The 21130-nt window shown below is 48.6% G+C and overlaps 2 protein-coding genes across 4 annotated transcripts; both read right to left on the reverse strand.

Annotated features, from left to right (window-relative positions):
* Positions 1-3058: 3058 nt before the first annotated feature.
* Positions 3059-6598, reverse strand: HMGN2 (high mobility group nucleosomal binding domain 2). Its single transcript, XM_032202381.1, has 6 exons — positions 6468-6598; positions 5596-5640; positions 5206-5235; positions 4835-4885; positions 4380-4475; positions 3059-3955 (listed from the first exon to the last, which is right to left on the reverse strand). Exons 1-6 carry the CDS (start codon positions 6480-6482, stop codon positions 3920-3922), a joined length of 273 nt encoding a protein of 90 aa, XP_032058272.1. The 5' UTR covers positions 6483-6598; the 3' UTR covers positions 3059-3919.
* A 2126-nt stretch (positions 6599-8724) lies between these two features.
* On the reverse strand, positions 8725-19096 carry DHDDS (dehydrodolichyl diphosphate synthase subunit). 3 transcript variants are annotated; one of them, XM_032202316.1, is made up of 9 exons: positions 19035-19096; positions 17728-17811; positions 16692-16808; positions 16091-16233; positions 15074-15190; positions 14791-14892; positions 14033-14147; positions 12260-12367; positions 8725-10336 (listed from the first exon to the last, which is right to left on the reverse strand). In XM_032202316.1, exons 2-9 carry the CDS (start codon positions 17788-17790, stop codon positions 10100-10102), a joined length of 1002 nt encoding a protein of 333 aa, XP_032058207.1. In that variant the 5' UTR covers positions 17791-17811; positions 19035-19096; the 3' UTR covers positions 8725-10099. The 3 variants fall into 3 exon arrangements, with proteins under 3 accessions (XP_032058207.1, XP_032058208.1, XP_032058209.1); XM_032202317.1 differs by having other exon boundaries at positions 17728-17806; positions 19035-19092; XM_032202318.1 differs by lacking the exon at positions 19035-19096 and adding an exon at positions 17896-18077.
* Between the last annotated feature and the right edge of the window lie 2034 nt (positions 19097-21130).

A 21130-nucleotide genomic window follows, 5' to 3' on the forward strand; every position in this document is an offset into this window, starting at 1 on the left:
ATCTTATTCTAAGAACAGGCCACATCCAGTGTACCCAGCACAACCCTGCCTGAGCGTAGCACAGATTTCAAGATGTACCGTAGCCAATACGAAGTGATACAGCTAGTTGGAAACTGCCAGCATCCCAGCTTATTTACCCTTCAAAATTTCATTGTCGGCCCTCAAGACATCGACATTTAAGAAGCACTGAGGCATGGTGGACAAACTACAGAGGAGGATTTGTGCTGCAACAGGGGAAAAAATCCTAGACAGGAAACTTAAGCAAAGCCCAGCAGCACAACTGAGCTCTGTCAGTACTACTTAGTTACTTATTTGTAAACCAGACAATCCATGGCCCTTCCTTGTCATCTGCTGCATATGGAAACTCTTGTGTGTTCTGAGGAGTGCTTTAAATGCTCAAATCGTCAGCCTGATTTGAAATTTGGGGAAAAAATACACATTGCTGGAGAGCACGTTATTTATCACTGAAACATCACATAGTGACTCTCAACTGTGTATCACTGGGTGCTTTTTCAGGTTACCTCTGTTTCCGTGAAACACACCAGTAGTCTCCAATGTTTGTAATCTCAAACTTTCTAATAGCACAAAATGCGTGCTTAAGCAAACACCACCTGAGAGACCAGCTTTTTTAACGTACCCAGTAGCATAAATCACATTTCCAGATTACACACACAATTTTCCATGTAAAATGGTTATGATTTAACAGAAAAACTTATTTTTAGCTTAAGGCATTCTGGCAGCTGGAGATGCAGATTTGTGGCTATTTCTAACCACTAAACATGCATGGGTTACAGCACAGAGTTGTCTGCTATTTAGTTTTTAATTTAGAGAACTAATTAGTTGGATTTACTGTCTTTAGCATCCCTTACATTTCGCTTAAGGAGAAATAGATGAGCCCTGCATGTCAAGTCAAGCCCAAAAAGAAAAAATAACTTCAGCACAAGGGCATGCCCAGTGGGAAACACCTTAGATGTAGCAATAGATTCAAATCTTGCAGCAAAAAATACGTGTCGCTGCGTAGAGAAGAGACAGGCAGATCCCTCATGTAGCTGAGATGCAGATCATCCAGTGAGTATAAAACTTCCCTAGCAACATTTCTGCTTATGGGAGAGAGGGGTATTCTGATCAGCTAGATTCCAGATCAGAATAAAGGAAAATATAAAAGAGCTTTGTAGCAAAAACTAAATCGACAATACTTTCCAAAACGTGAGCATGAAGTTAGACATGTGCCACAGACATGAAGACAGTTTTCAGTACATGCAAGAGGTAATGAGAGTTGGAAGTTCAATGGAAAGCAGTCAAGGTGGCATGGCTGGATGACTACAGAGAAACTGACACAACCGTTCTCATGAGAATTAATATTTTCCTCTGGCTGGTGGAAATACCCTGTGCCATCACGCACAACACAGCAGCAAACATTTTAGAATTTTAAGTATTGAAAACATTAATAGTTCAGGAGCACGTTCTTTGACAAAAATAAGATCTGTAACTACACTTCGTCAGCAGCAGTGTATCTTTCAACTGCGGGATGAAGAGGCCTTCCAGCCACAAGGTTGGTTTCGGAGCATTTCAGTTGGCAACCAGGCCAGCAGCAACCTGCTCAAAAGCCAGCTCACTTGGAACTGCTCACTCCCTTTGCAGAGGCCCAGTAGCATAAAGCAAGGTGGGGTATTTCAAGATTTCTTCACTCTTACATTATTATTTGAATGTAATAATAATTACATTATTATTGGGTGAAACCCGTTTCACTGCTCATAGAGCGCTCCCAACATCATCCAGCTCATGGATGTCCAAGACCATTCCGCTGCCTTGATGCTCATCTCACTTAAGTTTTAAAAATTCACTCATTGGGAAATCCAGAGGACTTCAAACCTGCAGTTCTCATGCAGGTGAGCCACTCTCCCTCCCTAGAGCCATCAGATCCTCTTCTGAGGACACGGCCGAGCAGAGCAGACCAACGTCACAGCACCCTAAGTGCCCTTCTTGTTAATTCTTGAGCTCCTTTCCACTTTGCCCACCACCACAGCCCCACTCACTTGTCCCAGGGCTGACTCTCCTGGAGAACGTCCCCCCGCTTTACTCCCCTTTTTCTGCCAGTTCCCACTGCTGGGGAGCTGCCTCCTGTCAGCGGCTGCATCCTACTGCTTGGCTGCTCTCAGTTGTCAGAAACGTTGGCCACTTCTACACTGCTGCTTCTGGGTGGGGTACGTACATGACTCAAGCTCACTACTTCTCCTATCTTTGTGAGGGCAAATGTAAAACTTCTCAGCTATGATAACACAAGGTGGAAAGATAGAACAGATCCGAATGTCCCAGTAAGAACTGTGCTCTAGAATACCTCTAGCATTCTAGATGCAGAATACTCCCCCCTGTTGCTGTTGGATTCCCTCTGAACAGCACAGGTTGCAACAGGTCACTGCACTTAACCAAGAACAGACACTGAAGTCCCAGGAAAGGCTAAATAGAGATGGAAGAAATATTCCATCTCATAAAGTTATTGAAGGAGACATTTACACGTTAGGGCTTTTGGTTTGGCTCTGTTCTAGGGTGTAAGCAGTGACTATAAAAATGCTGCATTTTTACTCAACAAATCTTGTTTCCTGCTTAGTCACTACACCACAGCAAAGTCTGTATTTGATTAGCAGAAGCAACAATATTCAAGCAAATCTAACACAATCAGTTTTATGGAACTAGTTCTGGTTTCACTACGAAGAAAGCCATACCAAAATTTATTTTTTCTCTGCAGCAACTGAAAGATTGCTGTGTTCTTCCCCCTTTTGTGTAGTTACGACATGATAGCCACTGCTTTTTAAGCGATAACAAAGATAAATTATCTCAGGAGATTCACTTACACGCTCCATTTTGGGCCTCCCATGAAGTCAAGACCTTCCAACCAGCCTGCAGTGAAGTTACCTTACCTAACTTTTAGGTACAGAAATCTTGCTTTTCACTTGGGAATTAGCAATGCATTAATTATCTGAACTCAGATGCTTAAAACAAAGTGTTTTAACCACATCAGAGATGAAATAATGGCAAGAGAAATTAGAAAGGCATTAAGAACAGTCCAAGCCAAACCGTATCCAGCTTTATTAAAGGTACTTTTCATAAACAATCATGGTAATTTAGGCAGGACATGGGCTACAATCTGCAACATTTTACAACAACTGTCAAACTCCCCTCCCTTCATGGACTACCCAAACGTAAAAGTTGCTATAAAACCGAAGAATCTTCATTTCATACTTGTAGAGGGAAAAGTTTAGAGTGAGGGTGGACACTTTCACATTTAGCATGTTGTTTAACAACTCTTCACAAATCTACCCTGACTTTGAGAAAAATTAAAACTGCAGATTTCTTAATCTGAAGATCCACAATATAAAAGAGGAAATGCAGCTCCTTTTAGAGCTATTATGTCCCAAATTAGACACCACAAGTCCGGGATCACCTGACAATGCATTTAGAGTGGCAAGTCCCAAAATGCCGTTTTTGCTGTATTTCGGAGTGATAGGCTCTAGGCAAAAACTGAGGACACGAAAGGGAACACAGAGGGCAATACAAACTGCAGTTGGAAGTTGGCAACAGGCGTCTTGGGAGCTTCAACGTTCACTCTGATGCACTTCACGAAACAGACGTGCAGCATTAAGGAAACCCTTCCCCCTTTATTCAGGAAGAGTCCTTCTTCCAAAAACTGGGGAGGGGGTAAACTTTTACTTTTAAAATTTAGGTTCCAAGAAATAGACTAAGTGACATTTGTCCCCACTGCCCCCCCCCTCAAAACACAACAACGAAGCGGTCTGTGTGCTAACAACATAGCTTAAAAAAAAGTAAAACAAAATTCTGCATTGTTATAAAACTTGATAAAAAATAGTATTTCAAACTGTACAGTCACCAGAAGTACACAGTTATCAAAAATTCACACATTTTACTTGGCATCACCAGCACCTTCGGCTTTCTGTGCCTAAAAGAAAAAGGGGGAACTGGTCAATACACACCACACACTTGCACCAATTCTCTGAACAGAAGAAATCTATCTGGGCCGTACCACTGTAATTCTTAGCAGAATGAAATCTAACATTCAAAGGAGTGCAAAAGGCAACCTGGAGTTGCTTTATGAAGTGCTAACTTTATGCGATTTTAGAACAAGGCAGAAGAATAACTTTTCCAACAGCAACTCCAACTAGCGAACAGAAAGCATTAACTCGTTACCGACTGGGCAACACAGCCCTCTGCATCCGTGGACAAACTGTTAATGTCACAAGCAACAGGTCTAAATACTCAAGCAGTAATTCATCTTCATTAGCAGAAGCCTAGACCTGCCTTTGTTTGATAGGGAAAAAATTAATTTGCTGCTGTAACTCAAAGTGCTAGACCTGCTGTTATACCTGGTCTGTTTTGGCATCTCCGTTTTCTGCAGGGTTGTTTCCCTCCTTGCCAGCATCAGCTTTCCCCTTCTTTCCCTTGGGCAACTTCTCGCTCTTCTGTCAAACACAAGATGACACACACCATTACAATTACCAACATCCACTCACGAAGCCACAGGAATCCAAAATCTAGCATGGTAAAATCAACATTGGATGTTGGCCTGAACGGAACACAACACACAAGCGTTCACGTATTCAAGAGATCGACACCAACTGAGAAGGGTCTTCTTGTATTTAATCACTCTTTGGTATTTTTTTATTCAAGTTTTGTAAAATACAGAAGTTTTCACTGCAACTTTATAGAAGCGACGATGCAGCTGGATTTCAGGACTAGATACGCTTCGAAGTTCTGTCAACAGACAAATCCAAATCTCGTAACCTATTTTTCTCTTGATAACAGCACAAACACAACTCACCTTTGGAGCTGCCTTTTTAGGTTTAGGCTCTGGCTTCGGAGGGGCGGGTTTCTGTTAAGTAAAAAAAGACTCTTGTATTATTAAAATTATTTTTAAAGAGGCATTTCTTTTTACTGTTCAACCCCAGATGGTTTATTTTTAGGAAAGCAAATTGAAACATTTGAAATCGAAGCACTTACTTGATTTGTCAGTTGCTCAGCCACTCCCATAACACTACACAATGGGGCAGTTTGTTAAGCTAATAACTTTCTTTCAGCTGAACAATGCGTCTCTCCAGAATACCTACAGTTCCCACACAGATGCAGCATTTAATACTCGAGCCTAAAGCTATTAAATGTTGTGACATCTCTGCTCAGCACGAGAATACTCACAGCAGATAACCTCGCCGATCTCCGTTGTGGCTGTTTGAAAAGAGAAATTATTTAATTTAATGTCATGAAACGTAAACTATCAAAACACACAAAGTCTCATCTCAAAGTAATAAAATCCCAGGAGCAATTTCTAAGTTTTTTAGTTCACTTTTTTTTTTCCCTTTCTCAAGGAGCACAAGAATATCCTGTTTACACCGCTCCTAATAATAACTAACAATAGTTAAACAGTTTTTTCATGCTTCAGCCCAGAAGACGCAGCTAACGCTTGGAAGGGCCGCTATGGATTGGGAGCAATCCCCGTCTCCTCGAGGATCTTTCTGACAATCGAGCTGAACCTTGCCTTCCAACACTTCACAACCCAACTTCGGCGAAAAACACCCAACTTCTTACCTCATCCTTAACTTTGGCCTTATCGCCCTTGGTATCTCCTTCAGCCTAGAGCGTGAAAGAGAAGCGGAGGCAACAAGTTAACGGGGGCGCGCTCGCTCCTAACGGCTGCGGGGGGAGAGGAGGCAGGGGGGCTGCCGAACCCTGGGGGCTCTCCCTAGGATTTAGGGACTACGAGGAGGCCCCAACAGGCTGGGGGGGGGCTCCCTTTAAGCCAAACTGAGGCGGAAACTCAGCGCCCCCCCCTTCCCCTCCACCAGCAGGAGGCGGGGGCCGAGCCGCCCCCTCAGCGAGGCCCCGCTCCCCCCCCCCCTTCCCCTCCCCTCACGGGTTTTGGCGGCAAAGCCCCTTCCCGCCCTCCGCGCTCCTCTGAGGGGAGGGGAAGCGGCTCCCCCCCTACCCCCCCCCCCAATCCTCCTCCTCCTCCTCCCCCCCCCTTTTTTCCCCTCAGGCCCCCCCTTCCCGCCAAAACCAGCCGGATCGGACCGGCTGCGCGCGCTCGCGCCCCTCCCCTCCCCTCAGCCGTTAGAGCGAGCGCGCGCGCGGCCGGCAACGGTCCCGCCGCCCCGCCCCCCCCCCCTCCTTTTTCTCCCCCCCCCCCCTCCCTTCCTCCTCCTCCTCCTCCTCCTTTCCCTCAGCGCCCGCCGGGGCCTCCGCTCGCGCGCGCCGCCTCGCAGCCGTTACCGCCCCGAAGGGAGGGGGGGGCGGGACTACGCGCCTCAAACTGCCCCCCCACAACCCCTCACCGCCCCCCCCCCCCCCCCCCCCCCCCCGGTGTGTGTGTGTGTGTGTGGGGAGGGAGGGAGGGGAGGCCCCCGGTGTGAGGGGGGGGGGAGGGAAAAGGGAAAGGGTCCCGGTGCCCCGGTGCCACGTACCTTTCTCTTCGGCATGGCTCCGGGCGGCGTGTGTTGTGTGTGTGTGTGTGTGTGTGTGTGTGTGTGTGTGAGGGGAGAGCGAGCGAGAGGAGCGCGCTGGGCGGCGTGAGGGGGCGGAGGGAGGAGGAGGAGGAGGCGGAGGAGTGAGGAGGGGGGGGTGTGTGAGGGGGGAGCCGGGCTCGCTCGGGCCGGGGCGGCGGCGGTGAGGAGGAGGAGGAGGAGAGCGGGGGAGGGGTGAGGGGGGAAAGCGGGGAGAGGCCGGCGGCGCGGAGGGCAGGCAGGAAGGCAGGCGGGAGGGCGGCGGGGCTGCCTCCCGGCTCGCTCCGCTGGCTGCCGACCCCACTAATTTGAATCGGGTGTTTATAAAGTTTTATATAGAGCCGGACGCGGCCCAACCGGTTCCAGCCGGATCCCCGCCGCCCCGCCCGCTCATTGGCCAGCGCGGGTCACGTGGCTGGTAGCGATGGGGAGGGGAGTGTGTGGGGAGGGGGGGGGGGCCGCCAGGGGAGGGAGCCGCTGAGGCGGCGCGCGCGCAACTGGGCCTCGAGCCCCCCCCCCCCCCCCCCCCCCCCCCCCCCCCCCCCCCGCTCCCTCCTTTCCCTCCCCTCACGGAGCTCCGCGGCCGCCGCCTGCCCCCGCGCCCGGCCCCCGAGAGCGGGAAGGGCCCTGGGGAGGGGGCGGCGGAACAAAATCATAATAAATAAATAAATCGGGAAGGGGGGAGGGCTCGGAACTGCAGCGACGCAACAGGGTTTGTGTGTGTGGGGGGGGTGATGTGGGGAAAAGGGGCTTCCCCCCCCCCCCCGGCTCCGTGTGCAGGTGAGGGGAGCTGTTCCTTCAGCACCTCCGCGGCCTCTTCGTCTTCATCCTCCTCATCCTCATCCTCCTCTTCTTCCTCCCCCTCCTCGTCCTCTTCCTTCTCTTCCTCCTCCTTCCTCTTCCTCCGCTGCCGCCACCCTGCTGCCCGGCTGGAAAATGGGCGTTAGCACTCCTCTTTTCCTGTGAAAAACAAAAAAATAAAATAAAAATAAAAGGAGGGGAGAGTTGCGGCCAAAGCTGAAGGAAAGGAGGATAAAGCAAAAAATAAAATGGAAATAGCAGGACATTGCCCACTAAGCACAGGTGGGGGAAGTTGGTGCCTGCTGCTTGCCCTGAGGGAGCCACAAAGCTGGGCTCCCCCCCAGCCCTTCCTCACACCTGGGCACAGGCACCAAACGTTTGCTACAAAGCCAATTACAAAATATTCCCCTCGGTCCTGCCCCAGCTTCTCACCTTTAATTGAATCTCATCCAGAAGAGCGGCTTGACAAGCACGCTCCCCCTTCCCCACCAGGTAAGCTCTCAGGCTGTTTCCAGACCTCACACGCAAGAGCGCATTCCCCCAGCTGTGCTGATTTACAACACCCTCACCATATAAACACGAATTAGGAGGCTGAATTCTCACTGCCAGCAGCCTGTAGCTCATTCCACAACTGTCATTTCAGGACTGACTGGAAAGCTGCACTCCTGAAAACTCAGTTTGCCTTTGTAACTTACCACAACCTCTAAGGAAGCCAGGTTGACAGGGAAAGTTTGTATTTCACTGGAATAACTGATGCAGGGAGAATCAAACTCAGAGGTAACAAGCCTTTTTCCACTGCTTGATGAACTGACACCCTCTTCCTGCCCCCCCCAACAGCAAAAGGCTTTTAGAAAGGCATTAAAACTTTCCCTGCAAGCCTTCTGTAACTCCTAGCCTTCAGTTACCACACCTGCAACAGTTATACCCCTTTTTGGAAAGCCACCACTGCAGCTTTCATCACCCATAGCATCAGAACACAACTGAAAACTTGGTTTTTAAAGGCAAAAAAACATCCTTGGGTAGCACCAATCTCCCTGTATCTGCCTGGCAAAGCAGACAGGAGTGTGCATCTCACGGAGAATAGGAACTATTTCCACAGAGAACTTCCCCAAACGTGCAGATAGACAAAATAAAATAGAGCAGAAGTTGACAGCTCCCTTCATCTTGGCCCCCTTCACCCACGTTACTGTTTGCTTACTTACAGAAGAGGACGTACGGGCACACAGCTCCACTCAGCCAGGCCTCGGGATACCAGCAAATTGCTCACACAACTGCAAAGAGAACACAGCCTTCACATTTTTTCCAGTCCCACAGGAACCAGATGAAGAGCCTGTCACAGGTTAAACGATACACTAGACCTGGATGCCAACTTCATTACACCTAAGGACATGAAGCTCTACCAAGTTTTAAGTGTTCATTTTTTTTTTAAATAGTTTGGTATGAATATGCTTTATTCACGGTTTGACAATGTAGTTACCCTCTTCACAATCACATTCAAAATGCTGAGTTCGCAGCACTTAAGTCTTTTAAATTTGCATTTTCTCATTTTCACCTGGAGGTTAAAAAAAAGAATACTTTAAAAAACAGCAATAGCTGATACTGCTGCACCTGTACGTGCATCAGTAACAAAAGCAAGACATTTCCTATTATTTTGATTGTAGGGACGGAAACCAGGAAAAATTAAGAGACAGAAACAATCTTGGAAATTATTTAGTCCATCTCCCTGCTAATAGAGAATTGAGCAGTAACACTCCACAGCTGCTCCGGCCACTCCCATTACAATCAGCTATACAGCACTTCTGCATCATTTTGGCTGGGCTCAGAGGCTGGTTTTGGCTCCTGTATTCCTGAACTAAGCCCATCCTCATTCCCCAGAAGCGGATGGTGGATGTTAAGTCACAGCCCCTAGAGGTCTCAGAGGGATTTGGCATACGGCATCCATCCCCTGGTTTAAGCTAACTTCTTTTCCTTTTTAAGCCATGAGGTTAATTCCCAAACAATTGTTTTTCTTTGCCTCTTTGGACCCTCCCCCCCCTCTTTCCCTCAGCATAGTCGGTCTGCTCCAGCTGGGTTTGGAAGCCAGCATTTGGGTTCCCCCCAGCACTGCTGAAAAGGGATCACAGGACCTGACGGAGCTCTGGAGCATCCTTGTTCCTTCATGGCAAGGCTGACAACACCTCGCTTTAGCTTTTTGGAAGCCAAGAGCAGATAAAACCAGCATAATAAGGTGAGGAAAAGGCAAGATGCCTGAAGTAGGCAGGGGAAAGTATCTCTGCCAGTGCTTGGCACAGGGCTCCCTTATACACCAGGAATAATCCTCTCTCTTCAGAAAGGAAATTGGATGGGACAGCAGAGGAAATCTCACAGGAAGATTCGCTACTGAGAAGAATTCAAGCCCAGGCTGATTTAACATGACTGAAATTGATTGCCTGGGCCAATTCACGAGGAGCCTAACAGAATGTGAGGCTCATTTTAGTTAACTTGTCACAAAACCACCAAGCCTCTGAAATACCAAGCAGTGGAGATACAGCGGGGTGCGGGTATTCTCCCTCTATCATGGGGCAGGGAGGCAAGACAGAAGGACGGCATTACTTTCCTCAGCAGCATTCACAGAATTAGGAAGGTTCACAGTACTCTGTCCCTGCCCTTGGACAGTGCCAGTGGGGATGTAAAGTCCAGTAGCAGCCCTGCATCCCCACGGCAGAACCACACCAAGTGAATTCCTCGGGACAGCAGATATTCTCTCTAACACGATTAAAAACTGTCTTCCCAAGAACCACCCAGCACTTATGTCATGCAGACACTGTACACAATCTTTCAAAGAAGTCCGCTCTCTTGTGCTCTAGTGCCTGTAGGAAGCCCTGGATTCTCTCTTCCCGCATGGCGGTGCATTTCTGCAACAGTGTCCGTCGACGCTGAGAGTCTCCATGGGATGCAAAACCCTCCTGCTGCAGCTTCTTTGTCACATAAGCCTGATCCCTTTCCATCTCTTGTTGCTTCCTTTCCTCCATGTAGGAGTCTCTGGCCTTCTAGAGTGAAAAGCAGCAGAGCGTTAGCACTTTACCAGGCCTTTCAGCTCATCTGTGGTGCAGATGCACGGCAGCTTAGGTTATGGAAGAAACAACCTCTGCTCGGCAATCATCTGTAGGGGAAATGAAGAGTGGCTCTGTGTGTGCCTCCCCTACTTCAAGGCAGTCTGCTTGATCAGTTAGAGAAAATATAGGGATATCCTTCAGGACCTTCTCCCCAAGACACACGCCTGCTGAAAGCATTAACTCACAGTTAAAATATATAAAGGTCATGACAGATTGTGGAAAAACCCTCAGATACCTGAATCAGAGAGGGACGGTGTACAAGAGCACTTTCAAACCACAGATGTGCACATAAGCTTGCCAATGTCATCACTGAATCTTTGATCCTATTCATGCAGCAGCTGAAAGGTTTTAGGGGATTCAGAACAATGATCTGTGCAGCAATTCTTCGAGCTGATGATCAGGTATTGAGCTAATAGCTAATCAGCTTGAGCAAAAAAGCAAGAGAATGCTCAACATCCCCAGATGTCTGCAATCTAATAAATTACCAGCTCAATACACAGCAGGATGGGCAGGGGAAAGGTAAAGGCAGTAGCTACCCTTGCCTATTCTTCAAATATTTGAAGTATTTTTGCAGAACATCACTTGAATTTCTTATTGCAGACATCCTACCCTGCAACCCATATCACACACAAAGAAAAACACAACCCACACCTGCATGCAGGTATATTAACTTCTCATTTTAAGAGCAGTCACTATGACACGACCTGACGTGCACACACTACGGGGAGTAGTGGCCTTTCAAATTAGAAAGTTGTAATAATTACTCTAATGAGAGCCTGAGCCACTCTTCACCACCCTTTCACTGTGTTCATCTCAGTAGTCTCTGCTCTGGCACTGTAAACTTTTGTTGTGCTGGGAATAAGCGTAGAAACATCCCCAATGAGAAAAACCAATGGATTGGTAACAGTCCACTGCTGTAGCTCCATTTGTTAGAAGTGAAAAGATCATCAGCTTGCTCAGAATAAGACTTCTACCCCAGGACAAAGTGAAATTCTGCCCGTACCTGCTGGCCACCATGTACCAACAGCAGGTTATAGCTGATCTAGAGGCTAAGGGGTGAGGAACTCCCCTGAGCGGCAGGCAAACTGGGAAATGAAGATGGCCAGTAAACAGAAGGAGGATACCTTTATCAAACACCTCCAAACCATATGTTTTCTGTACTTTGTCAAACCTTCCATCCAGCTGCTTATCCATATAGTAGCTGCCTCCAGCACCCTGAACACAGCAGCACTCTCCCTAAGTAGACACAGCTGCTGGAACCTATTCTGGCTTCTCAGCAAGTCAAGCCACTAACCATCAAACATCCCCTCCACCTGTGTCAGCTGTTCCAAAAGCTCTGGCTTTGGGCTTTCAAGATTACTTATTTCAAACACAAAAAACCCACCTACTGGTAATCAGCAGTTACTCTGAGTGAGAAGTCCTCCCTTACCAATTCCCAGGTGAACCCAGCAGTCTTCACTGAACCCACTGATTAAGTGGCTTGAATTAAACTCCCTGATTTCGCCCTGTAGCAAATGAGGAGTGTTTACTTGTTCTGTCCTGACAGAGGAGGAGCAGGGACATGCTTCCAGCTGGTGGAGGGGCAATAAGCAACGGAAACAGTGGTGCCTTCAGATACTTCAGTTATTCCTAAAAGCAGAGGAGTCTGTACCCATGCTAACATGTTGTAACAAGCCACACGGGTACAGGAGACACAACAGATCTGGGAATGGCTGCTGCTACTGAAACAAGGTCTTAACTAAACACACTAAATGAGTAATTCCTGCTTCCACTTTGCACAGTCTCACCTGATGTCCAGCACATTGCTGCTGTGCAGATAACTGTGATGAGCTTTCCATCTCCCTAAGGCTCCCTTACCTGTAAAGCACTGTAGTTCATCTGGAACCGAAGGATAGCCTCACACAAGTTCCAAAAAGAATATTCTGGCCACAACACTGACTGAAACACCAGGCATGAATGGGATGTCTGCAGAAGACAAGATTACCAACAGTTTAATCGGCTAGCGAGGGGGAAAAAAAGTCACCAAGATACAGCTCAGTTGGTCAAGCTATGCTGATTTTCACATAAAGATTTCACCCAGCCTGTGTTATCACATTCTACTTAAAATGAAATAAATACCAGCCAGGATAGTTTGAAATCACACACTGCACAGTCTAATTAGTTTGTAATGCTAGGACACCAGTCACCCATTCCTGCAAAATCACCAGCAGAATACTCTCTAATGCTACTCTGGTCTTCAGAGGTATTTTTAATAGCTTAAGCATCACAGATGTACAATAAAACTAAAATAGCAACATTGGACTCTCAAAGGCTGTGTTAAGGGAATAACACATGAACCGAGGATCAAGACGTGACATTTATGCCATTCATCAAATGACATCTCATGATATCTCTCACTGCCCACTCATGGCATTTAAACTGCTTAATCAATTTAAGAGTTGTGGTGTGCCGCAGATATCCTAGAGCTGAAAGATGTTAGGTTGAAACTTGAAAGCTTTTTTTTTGTTGCCACTAAGTCCCTCAACGTTTCAAGTAAATGTATTCCTGTGACCATTATTATGAAATCTAATACTTAAAGAAACCCATGACTCAAAACTGTAATGCTAAAGGAAAAGTCTCAGAGTCGATACTATGCAAAAACACTGTAAAGACATTTTGGCACCACAGAATCACCCTGAATAGTCCAATTTCCCCCTACTGTGGAACCATCAGGACTCACATAATTGCTACTGAAAGGAAACGTGTACCAATGCTTTGGTCTGTGAGCTGGCAAAGCAGGAGCACAAACCCATGTTCTCTTCTGCTGCTTGTGCCATAAAGCATGACACAGGAGAGGGGCATCCCACCAGCCATGCTCACAGAACATCAGCTGGCTCAGTAACGCCTCACAAGTTACATAAAAGCTCAGGACTCTGCCAGGACTACTAGCAAGAGAGCAAGAGAAATGTTACTTTGCAGTACTGACGCTCACCAATTCAGGGTAAACATGTGCCCAAGAATACAGCAAAAGGGAGGGGAGGGGTGCCTTGGTAGGCAATCGCAGCTGAGGCCAGACAGCTTCTGCAAACTTGCCAATTAAATTGGAATAGGAACATTTGATGTGGTTGCTTGAAGGCAATTGTTTTTTGGCTTCAAACTGCACACGTAAAATGTAACTTCAAGTAATGCAGCTCGACTCAAGTGTTCTCCCACAAAGTTTGTGTTACAAACCATTCAAAAATTGCCTACCACAGGAGAGAGAGAAATGGAAGCAGCTTTGAACACCGCAACTGCAAATCCATGAACTTTACCTGTGCTAAGAAGTTTCTACATTTTAGCTTAACAGCCCAGTCATGCTGATTTGACTTTGCTGTCCTTAGAACCTATCCTGATTGTGTCTTATTTCACTGCCAAAGTCAAATAAACTTCTGAAATGGTGCAAAGTTAGTCCCATACATTAAAAGGTTATATCTTCAGTACCTACAGCTGCTGACATGTGACAAATGCCACTCCCAAGGTTCTAGAAACCCTTTCTGGAATTTCTTCATCCTAGGAAATACTGGCAGAGAGCCTTCATCATCGTCACACCTGGAGTCAGAACACTCTCTGACGCAAAGATGGAGTATTTTATGGAAAAAACAAAAACTTTACCTGCCAGAGCAAGAAATCACTTAACCGGACCTCTCCGGAGGTTCGAATCAGGAGGTCTGGGTCAGGGGAGTTGCTGGTGTACAGACACTTATCAAGCAACGATTCAGACACATCACTAGAAGACAGATGCATCCAATTAGAATCACTTTCCTGAGCCAGTGGAAGTGTCACTGCTAAATCAGAATTACTATGCAACTTTATAAACTCAGGACTGCAGATTAAGATTGTGTGGCTGGGACTGAACCACAACCAGTCATCAGTTTGCTGACAGACACTGCTATCTGCTCCACAGGCTACTCCAAATGCTCTTTCAGCCCCCAGAGCATCCTCTAATGCTCTTTAGAGCATAAGAGCAGTAGGAACAGGCTGTGGAGACTTCCATCTGGAGCATAGAGCTAACTACTCCATCTTCTCTAGGGCAGAGGAACAGTTTAGTATTTGTGATTTATCTGTTGTTTGACCTCACAGCTAAAACTGCCAACTGAGCAGCCCGGCGTTGCGGCACGAAGTCTGTCTTCACACTTCAACTTAAGACACAGACCTTTTCTTCTGGTGTGGCTGTGTATCTATCACCACGGTAATTGAAATAACAAAAAAACAAACATTGCATAGTACCTTTAAGTCATTTGCTCCAGTCAGACTGGTTTAATAAGATCTATTTAAAAGCCACCTGGTTTCTGGGAGGTTATTGATAAAGCACAGGAATCAAGACAGACAGTTTTAATCCATGAAGCATCACATAGAAAAAACAGAGTTACCTGGGTTCAAGCAGCCCTTGCTCCACGCCCCATGCCATCTCCCTGACAGCATTGCTGATTTCATGCCTTGATGTGTATGCAAAACAGACATTTAGAAAGCACCTGAAAAGAGAAGTCACAAAAAATTAAAAGTAAAGGTCCAGCAGGTGACAAATAGACGATGTACAGCACTTTTGTGTGCTTGTAGGACAAAGAAAGAGGTATTGTGTTTGACAAGTACTCAGCCTTCAAGGAGAAGAGAAGAGCACGACATACCAGCTACTTTGACCCATACATCACTTACTTGTTGTAGTTCCTGGTTGCCAGCACAGCTTGGGCAATCAGTTCCTGAATATCCAAGGGCAGAAGTGGCAGGTCTCCGAGGACACGGATACACACACCATGTTTCTTCAGCTTCTCCCTACACCCAACAAAGAGAGTGAGGACTGCAGCAAACAGATCAGCCCCTGTTTGCCTTGTGTAACAGCCACCAAATGAAAACAGCAGGCACACTGCAGGCAAAGCTTCAGCAAAAGTGAGAATTAGAAATAAGCATAATGACCAGGTGTGTCAGGTGTTCAGAACTGGCTTAGATTTGTTCATCCCAAACCATTCCCTGAAGGGAAAATGATCATTCCCCATGAAGTTACCTCAGATTCAGACATTACCAAAGGGCCAGATAACAATCACAAATTAGGCATGCCTACCTAAAGTTAGGAAGATCCACACGTGTAAAACTTAAAATAAAACCACAGACTCTAGGCAACTAACTAATCAAACACACAGAACACAGAATTACTGATGATCACCCACAGAACAGCACAACTATTCCTGGCCTATCACTGATGAAGAGGCCACGCTGGCTAGGAAACAGGGAAACGCCTCCTAGAGTCGTGGTGTACTGCAGTGCTCAGACAGAACTTGAGAGGATCAGGACTCCCAGTGCACAAACGAAGCAGTGTGCACCAGGGAGTCCTCTCCCTCCCTTACTTCCAGTTGTGCCTTTTCACTGCCCTACCAATTTACCTCAGTCAGATAAAGCACCTTTCCACACAGCACTTTTCTCATCTGTCAGGCGTGGGCAAACAAACACCACCGAGTTACTGTGCAACAGAGCGCTGCAACATCTGCAACTTCCCTCCCTGCTCACTCAAGTCCGTACTAGTTCCATCAACACACACACTGTGAACTAGTTCTCCAGCTCCAAAGTGACTTAACACACCATGTGCCCACATGTGGAAGCCTCAAGTTGAGAGATTTCTCTTAATGATGATCTGCTTTTGTTTCACCCTGTAGGAAAGAGACGTGAGAGGGTTCTTACTGTTCCTCCAGCAGGCGGCTAAATTTCTGTCTTGCCAGATCCATTAGGCCATCCACCTCCTCCTTGGAGCGCTTGAAGTTCTCAATGCTGAAGGCATAAACAGTCACCTCCCGAATACCCAGGTTTAAACACCACCGCAGCGTCTGCAAGAGGACAAAATGTAATTAAAAACACAAGTCAGATAAACAGACTCCGGTAATCAGACAGCTCAGCAAGACCCATGTTCTCAGCTGCTAGAACCTTCCTGCAGTTTCCCACTGCGCTAAGACTGATCAAGAGAAACAACCCTCAAGAGCTGACAATTCCTACCTTGCCTTTTCAAAGAAACTCAACCTGCATCACAGAATTAAGCTTCAAATGTGCAAGACAGACATTTTAAATGAGCATAAAACAGGGGAAAAACTAGGAGATCAGAATGACTCTGCAAGACACCAGTAAGAGAGCAAGCCAAAGTCAGCCCCCTGATGACATCAGCTGCAAGCACAAGGCCTGACTTGTCAGAGAAGGGCCAGAACACATCAGTAAAGCAGCAAACAAAGCCGGCTGATGAACACATCTCAGACTTTCAACACAAGTCAGAGGCAGCAAACATCCTTCCCACCTGCGCCAGCTTATCAAAGCCTTGCGAGTGTCCCTGCTGCCTCTCCACGTGACACTTCTGGGCATAACGGCGATTGCCGTCCATGATGAAGGCAACATGCTTGGGCATCGGACCTGCCTAGAAAACAAGGACAAACAAAACAGAGCAGAAAGCTGACATCTTGCATCGCAGAGCGTAGCCCCACCATTCCTGGTAGCACCCCACACTGCTAGGAGTGCAGCGGGTTTCTCACAGCTGAAAGATAAGGATGCTAATCACCTCTTTGGTAATCCCAGCTTAGTGTCCCTCTAAAACCTCTCATTATTGACAATTGTCTAAGCCTAAAAGCAACCTTGCCCTCCCCATTTCTGTTTCGTGACAGAGAACTGTAGCACTTCAGAGGCACAAGAGCACTGCCACCACAGCTGCCTCTCTGCAGGTGCAGGGGAAGGTGTGCAGAGCTTCACGGTGCTGTGGTTGCAAGTATTTTTATTTCAGATTTCAGGGGCATTTTCACAGACACAATTAACTTCGGTGAAGAACCAGTGAGGCCACGAGACCTTCTCCCCTTTAAGAATAGTAACTCCCTTCCAGTGACCTCAGCAGGCCTACAGAGAGACCCTTTGAAAAAAGGACAGCAGCACTAGTTCTAAGACTCTGCTGAGCCAGGACAGAATTGCCCTGGGGCTGCTGGGTTATTATGCCAGCCAGCAGAAACCCAGCTTCATATCTTGGATCATAACCCACCATTTCACTGCTCTCCCTCCTCCCATGCCCTGCCTTCACCAGCGAGGGCACAAAACGTGGAAGCCTGGGAGTGTAAGCTCATTATTGGCAAGCACTGCCTGCAGACCTGCTCATTTGCAAGACTAAGCTTAAGTAATTTTCCATCCCCGAACGCTGCTTAGGGATGTACATCCAGTGCCAGCATTAATATGCACCCTTGCTAGCAACACTACCTTCCTACAGCAGATCGGTCACAGAGATAGCTCCACTTTGAACCACGGTGAGCCTGCTAATTGCTGACTACTGCAGGTAACCGAAGTTCACTCCTTACCTTAATTACGTTGGCACAGAATCTCTCTATGATGGTCAGCTCGCCTTCTCTGATCCACGACATGTCTTACCAAGAGCTCCCGTTCTTTTTCAGGGGGAAGATGAAAACAAAAGGGTTAGAGGTACAGAAGACTCCATCTGAGCCCAAAGCAACACTGCATGCAATCACCTGGGAAAAACAAGGAGCTGTTTTGGAGACCTTTTTGTCACCTGCATGAGCGCTTGGACAAGCGAGCAATGGGGGAAGCGAACAGCTCAGAAACGAGCTCTGGAATTTTCCAGCTCCGTGCCAACAGACTTGATGCTCTACTGGTTTGCTGCCGGGCTTCTTCTGCTTCTTCTTGCAGAAATAGCCGGTGAGATGGTACACACCCACATTGCACCAGACTAAGCACAGAGCAATGATCCCAAACTGACCTGCGGTGCTTTGGTGCTGGAAACCCTTCAAACTGACATCACCAACCACCCTGCTCTGTCACCACTAAGATTTCTTCTCCCTCACAAACATAGAACTTCAGCCTTAAGAGCTCTAAAAACATTGTGTTTTTTTTTTTTTAACCACATCACCCACTCAGCAAACACCAGTACCTGTTTTAAACTAACAAAATACAAAAGCCTGCAGAACTCCCAAATTTGCCTTCATTTCTCTGAACTTGGAGCCCTGAGAGAGGTGGGCACAGCGGTTCTGAGGAGCACTGCAGGGTCAGAGCCCAGACCCACCCACCCATCCCCCAGTGAGGAGCAGGAGCAGCCTCAAATCGCACCGACAACACATTTTCTACGTGTGCCTTCTCCACCTGTGCCCTCAGGAAGGGGCGCGCAGCCACAGATGCAACCGCAAAGCATTCAGGCGAGGCCAGGCCGCACCTCGGGCTCTCCCTAACAGCTCCCTGCCCTCCCTGGGGACAACCCGGGCTAAAAACACCCCCTCCCCCTCCTCCCCCACCACCACCCGCTAACAAAACCCAACCTTCTGCCACTAAAACCCCACGCAGCCACCTCTAGAAGCGCTCCCCACCGAGAAGCCGCCTGTCTACGAGCCAGGAGCACCGGGGGGAGGGCGCCGAGAGCTCACCCCCACGGCCTCAAAGCAAGGCCGGGAGGCCCCGGGCCCACCCCCACCGTGAGGGGAGACCCCAGCGCGGAGCGAGGCCCGGCCTGCAGCGGGGCCAGCACCGGGAAGGTAGGGGGCAAGAACCCCAAGAGGCGGCTCCCCGGGGCCTGAAGGGCCTCCCCGCTCCCTTTTATCCCCATTTTTCCCCTCCTCGTCCCCCGTTTTCCCCTCGGGCCCCCCCCTCCCTCCGTTACCTCGCCCGGCGGCGCCGCCGCTGCCTCCTCAGGAGGGGGCCGCGCCCTTCCGCTTACGTCACCCGCCCGCGCCCAGGGGCGGGAAGCGCGTGCGCGGGGAGGGGGAGGCCGGCGCGCATGCGCGCGGGGCGCTCACGGCTGAGGGGGGGGGGGAAGAAGGAGGGGGGAGGGGAGGCGGCCATGATGGGGGCCGCCATGAGGGGAGGGGGGCGGCCGTGAGGGGAGCCCGGCAGGGGCAGGGTGGGCATGGGGAGGCTTCAGGCCGGCCCTGGGGAGTGTAAGGGTCCTTGGGGTTCGGTTTTCACCCCCAAAATCTGGTGCCCCCCCCCTCCAGCCCCCTTTTCGGGGCTGAGAACCTCAAACCCCACAGCCCCTCAGTGAGGGGAGGAAGGAGGAACCGCACACAGCAGCCATTGCCCGTGGTCTTTCATTTATTTTATTTATTTTTTTTTTTCCAGAAAAAAAAAACACATTTCACATAGATGGTAATTAAAAAAATTAAAAACACAAATGAAAGGAGGGAAGGGGGGAAAAAAACCCTGCAGCGACAGGAGCTGCGGCTCTCGCTGCAGGGACTCCAGCAGGAAACCTCCTCAGAAAGCGCGGCCGGGGCGAGCCGCACGCAGCCTTCCCCCCTCATCCCTCCCTCCCTCCCACTTCATACAAATTCAAAGAGTTTGACACAAACAAGCTTTGGTTGCTAGCAGTAAACATGGAGTTACATTCTTCCGTCTCCTCATAGACAATCTTGCGACTCAAAGGCTTTTTAACACCGGGGGAGACACCGCCGCCACCTCGGGAGGGACATTTCTCCCCATACATTCAAATGCCCCGTTACAGCAGGACCCTGAGTGTGCAGCCTCCTCCGCCCGCGATCCGCCGTCCCCTAATGCATAGTGCCCAGCGCCTGCGAGCCGAGCATGGGCAGGGTGGGTGATGATGCAGCAATTTATTTCATTATTGTCAAGACACGGGAAGAACCCATAACGGGCAAACGCAAGGAGAAGATGCAAATTGATCCCGTCTTCTCCAGCGTGGCTTCCCTCTACAGATTAAAAATCCCTGTGTTCTGGGGTCCCGGGGCCACAGTGGCCCTGGGGAAAACCTGAGTGATTCTCTAAGCCGTTCGCTATTTGCTTTAGCCTAGGACAGGGATGGCTACAGAAGTCAAATCCCCACACAGAGTGGCAAGGCAGAGTACACAGAGAAGATCCCGTCTCCCTGGTCCAAAACCTATTAGATGCTTTGGCTATTTTTTCTTTTTTTTCATTTTTTTTTCTTTTTTTTTTCTTGTTACTTTTGTAAACAATAATCAAGAATACTGAGAGAAAGTGGAAAGATTTACAGAGATATTTACACGTACTAGGCATCTAGCAGAAAAATCACCAAAACCATTAAACTGGGGGGCGAGGGGGAAAGGTCCTACACGATTCTTCAAGACAGATATGAGACCTGGGGGCAGCCATTTCCCTGGCACCACCAAGGTGCCGCAGGAGGGCCAGCAGCCCCCACAGTGGGACCAAAGCCCAGGGTTAGACGCGCAGCCTGGTGCGCTCTATTGCATTCACCCCGTTCAGACAAAAGCGGTTTCCCTGAAGTGGCTTTGTCTAGGTCCCATCGCTAGTTGAGAACTCGAGGTCCTTCCCCCACCCTCCCAAGAAGAGACCACCACCACCTCACCATAGGAACTACTGGAGCAGGGCAGGCTCAGCTGGGAGCCGCTCTCCATCCCCGCAAGCCTCGGAGCAGGGGGTGGATTTGGGGCTGAGCAAAGCTTCGGAGGGAACGCCAGGCTCCGGCAGCCTCAGCAAGTCCCCGTGGTGATTCCTGCTGGCGAGGTTGGAGGAGATGCTCTCCACCTGGTCCAGCCTTGCTCCACATCTAAACCTATTGCTACTTAAAGAACAGTGGGAACCGTGCTCGCATCCTGAGATGCCAGCACGGCAAGACACCCTCCCTGGGAAGGCTCCGGCCAGCCCCGGGTTTTTGGAGTGGAGTGTCAATGGCCTGAAAGCAGGGATCCAGAGCTTCCCCAACCATCACAAGCTGACATTTGGGGGAAGACAGGAAGGGAGCAGACGGAGCCGTTGCACCTC

The sequence above is a fragment of the Aythya fuligula genome, chromosome 23 (genome assembly GCF_009819795.1).
Source record: "Aythya fuligula isolate bAytFul2 chromosome 23, bAytFul2.pri, whole genome shotgun sequence".
Classification (NCBI taxonomy): Eukaryota; Metazoa; Chordata; class Aves; order Anseriformes; family Anatidae; genus Aythya; species Aythya fuligula.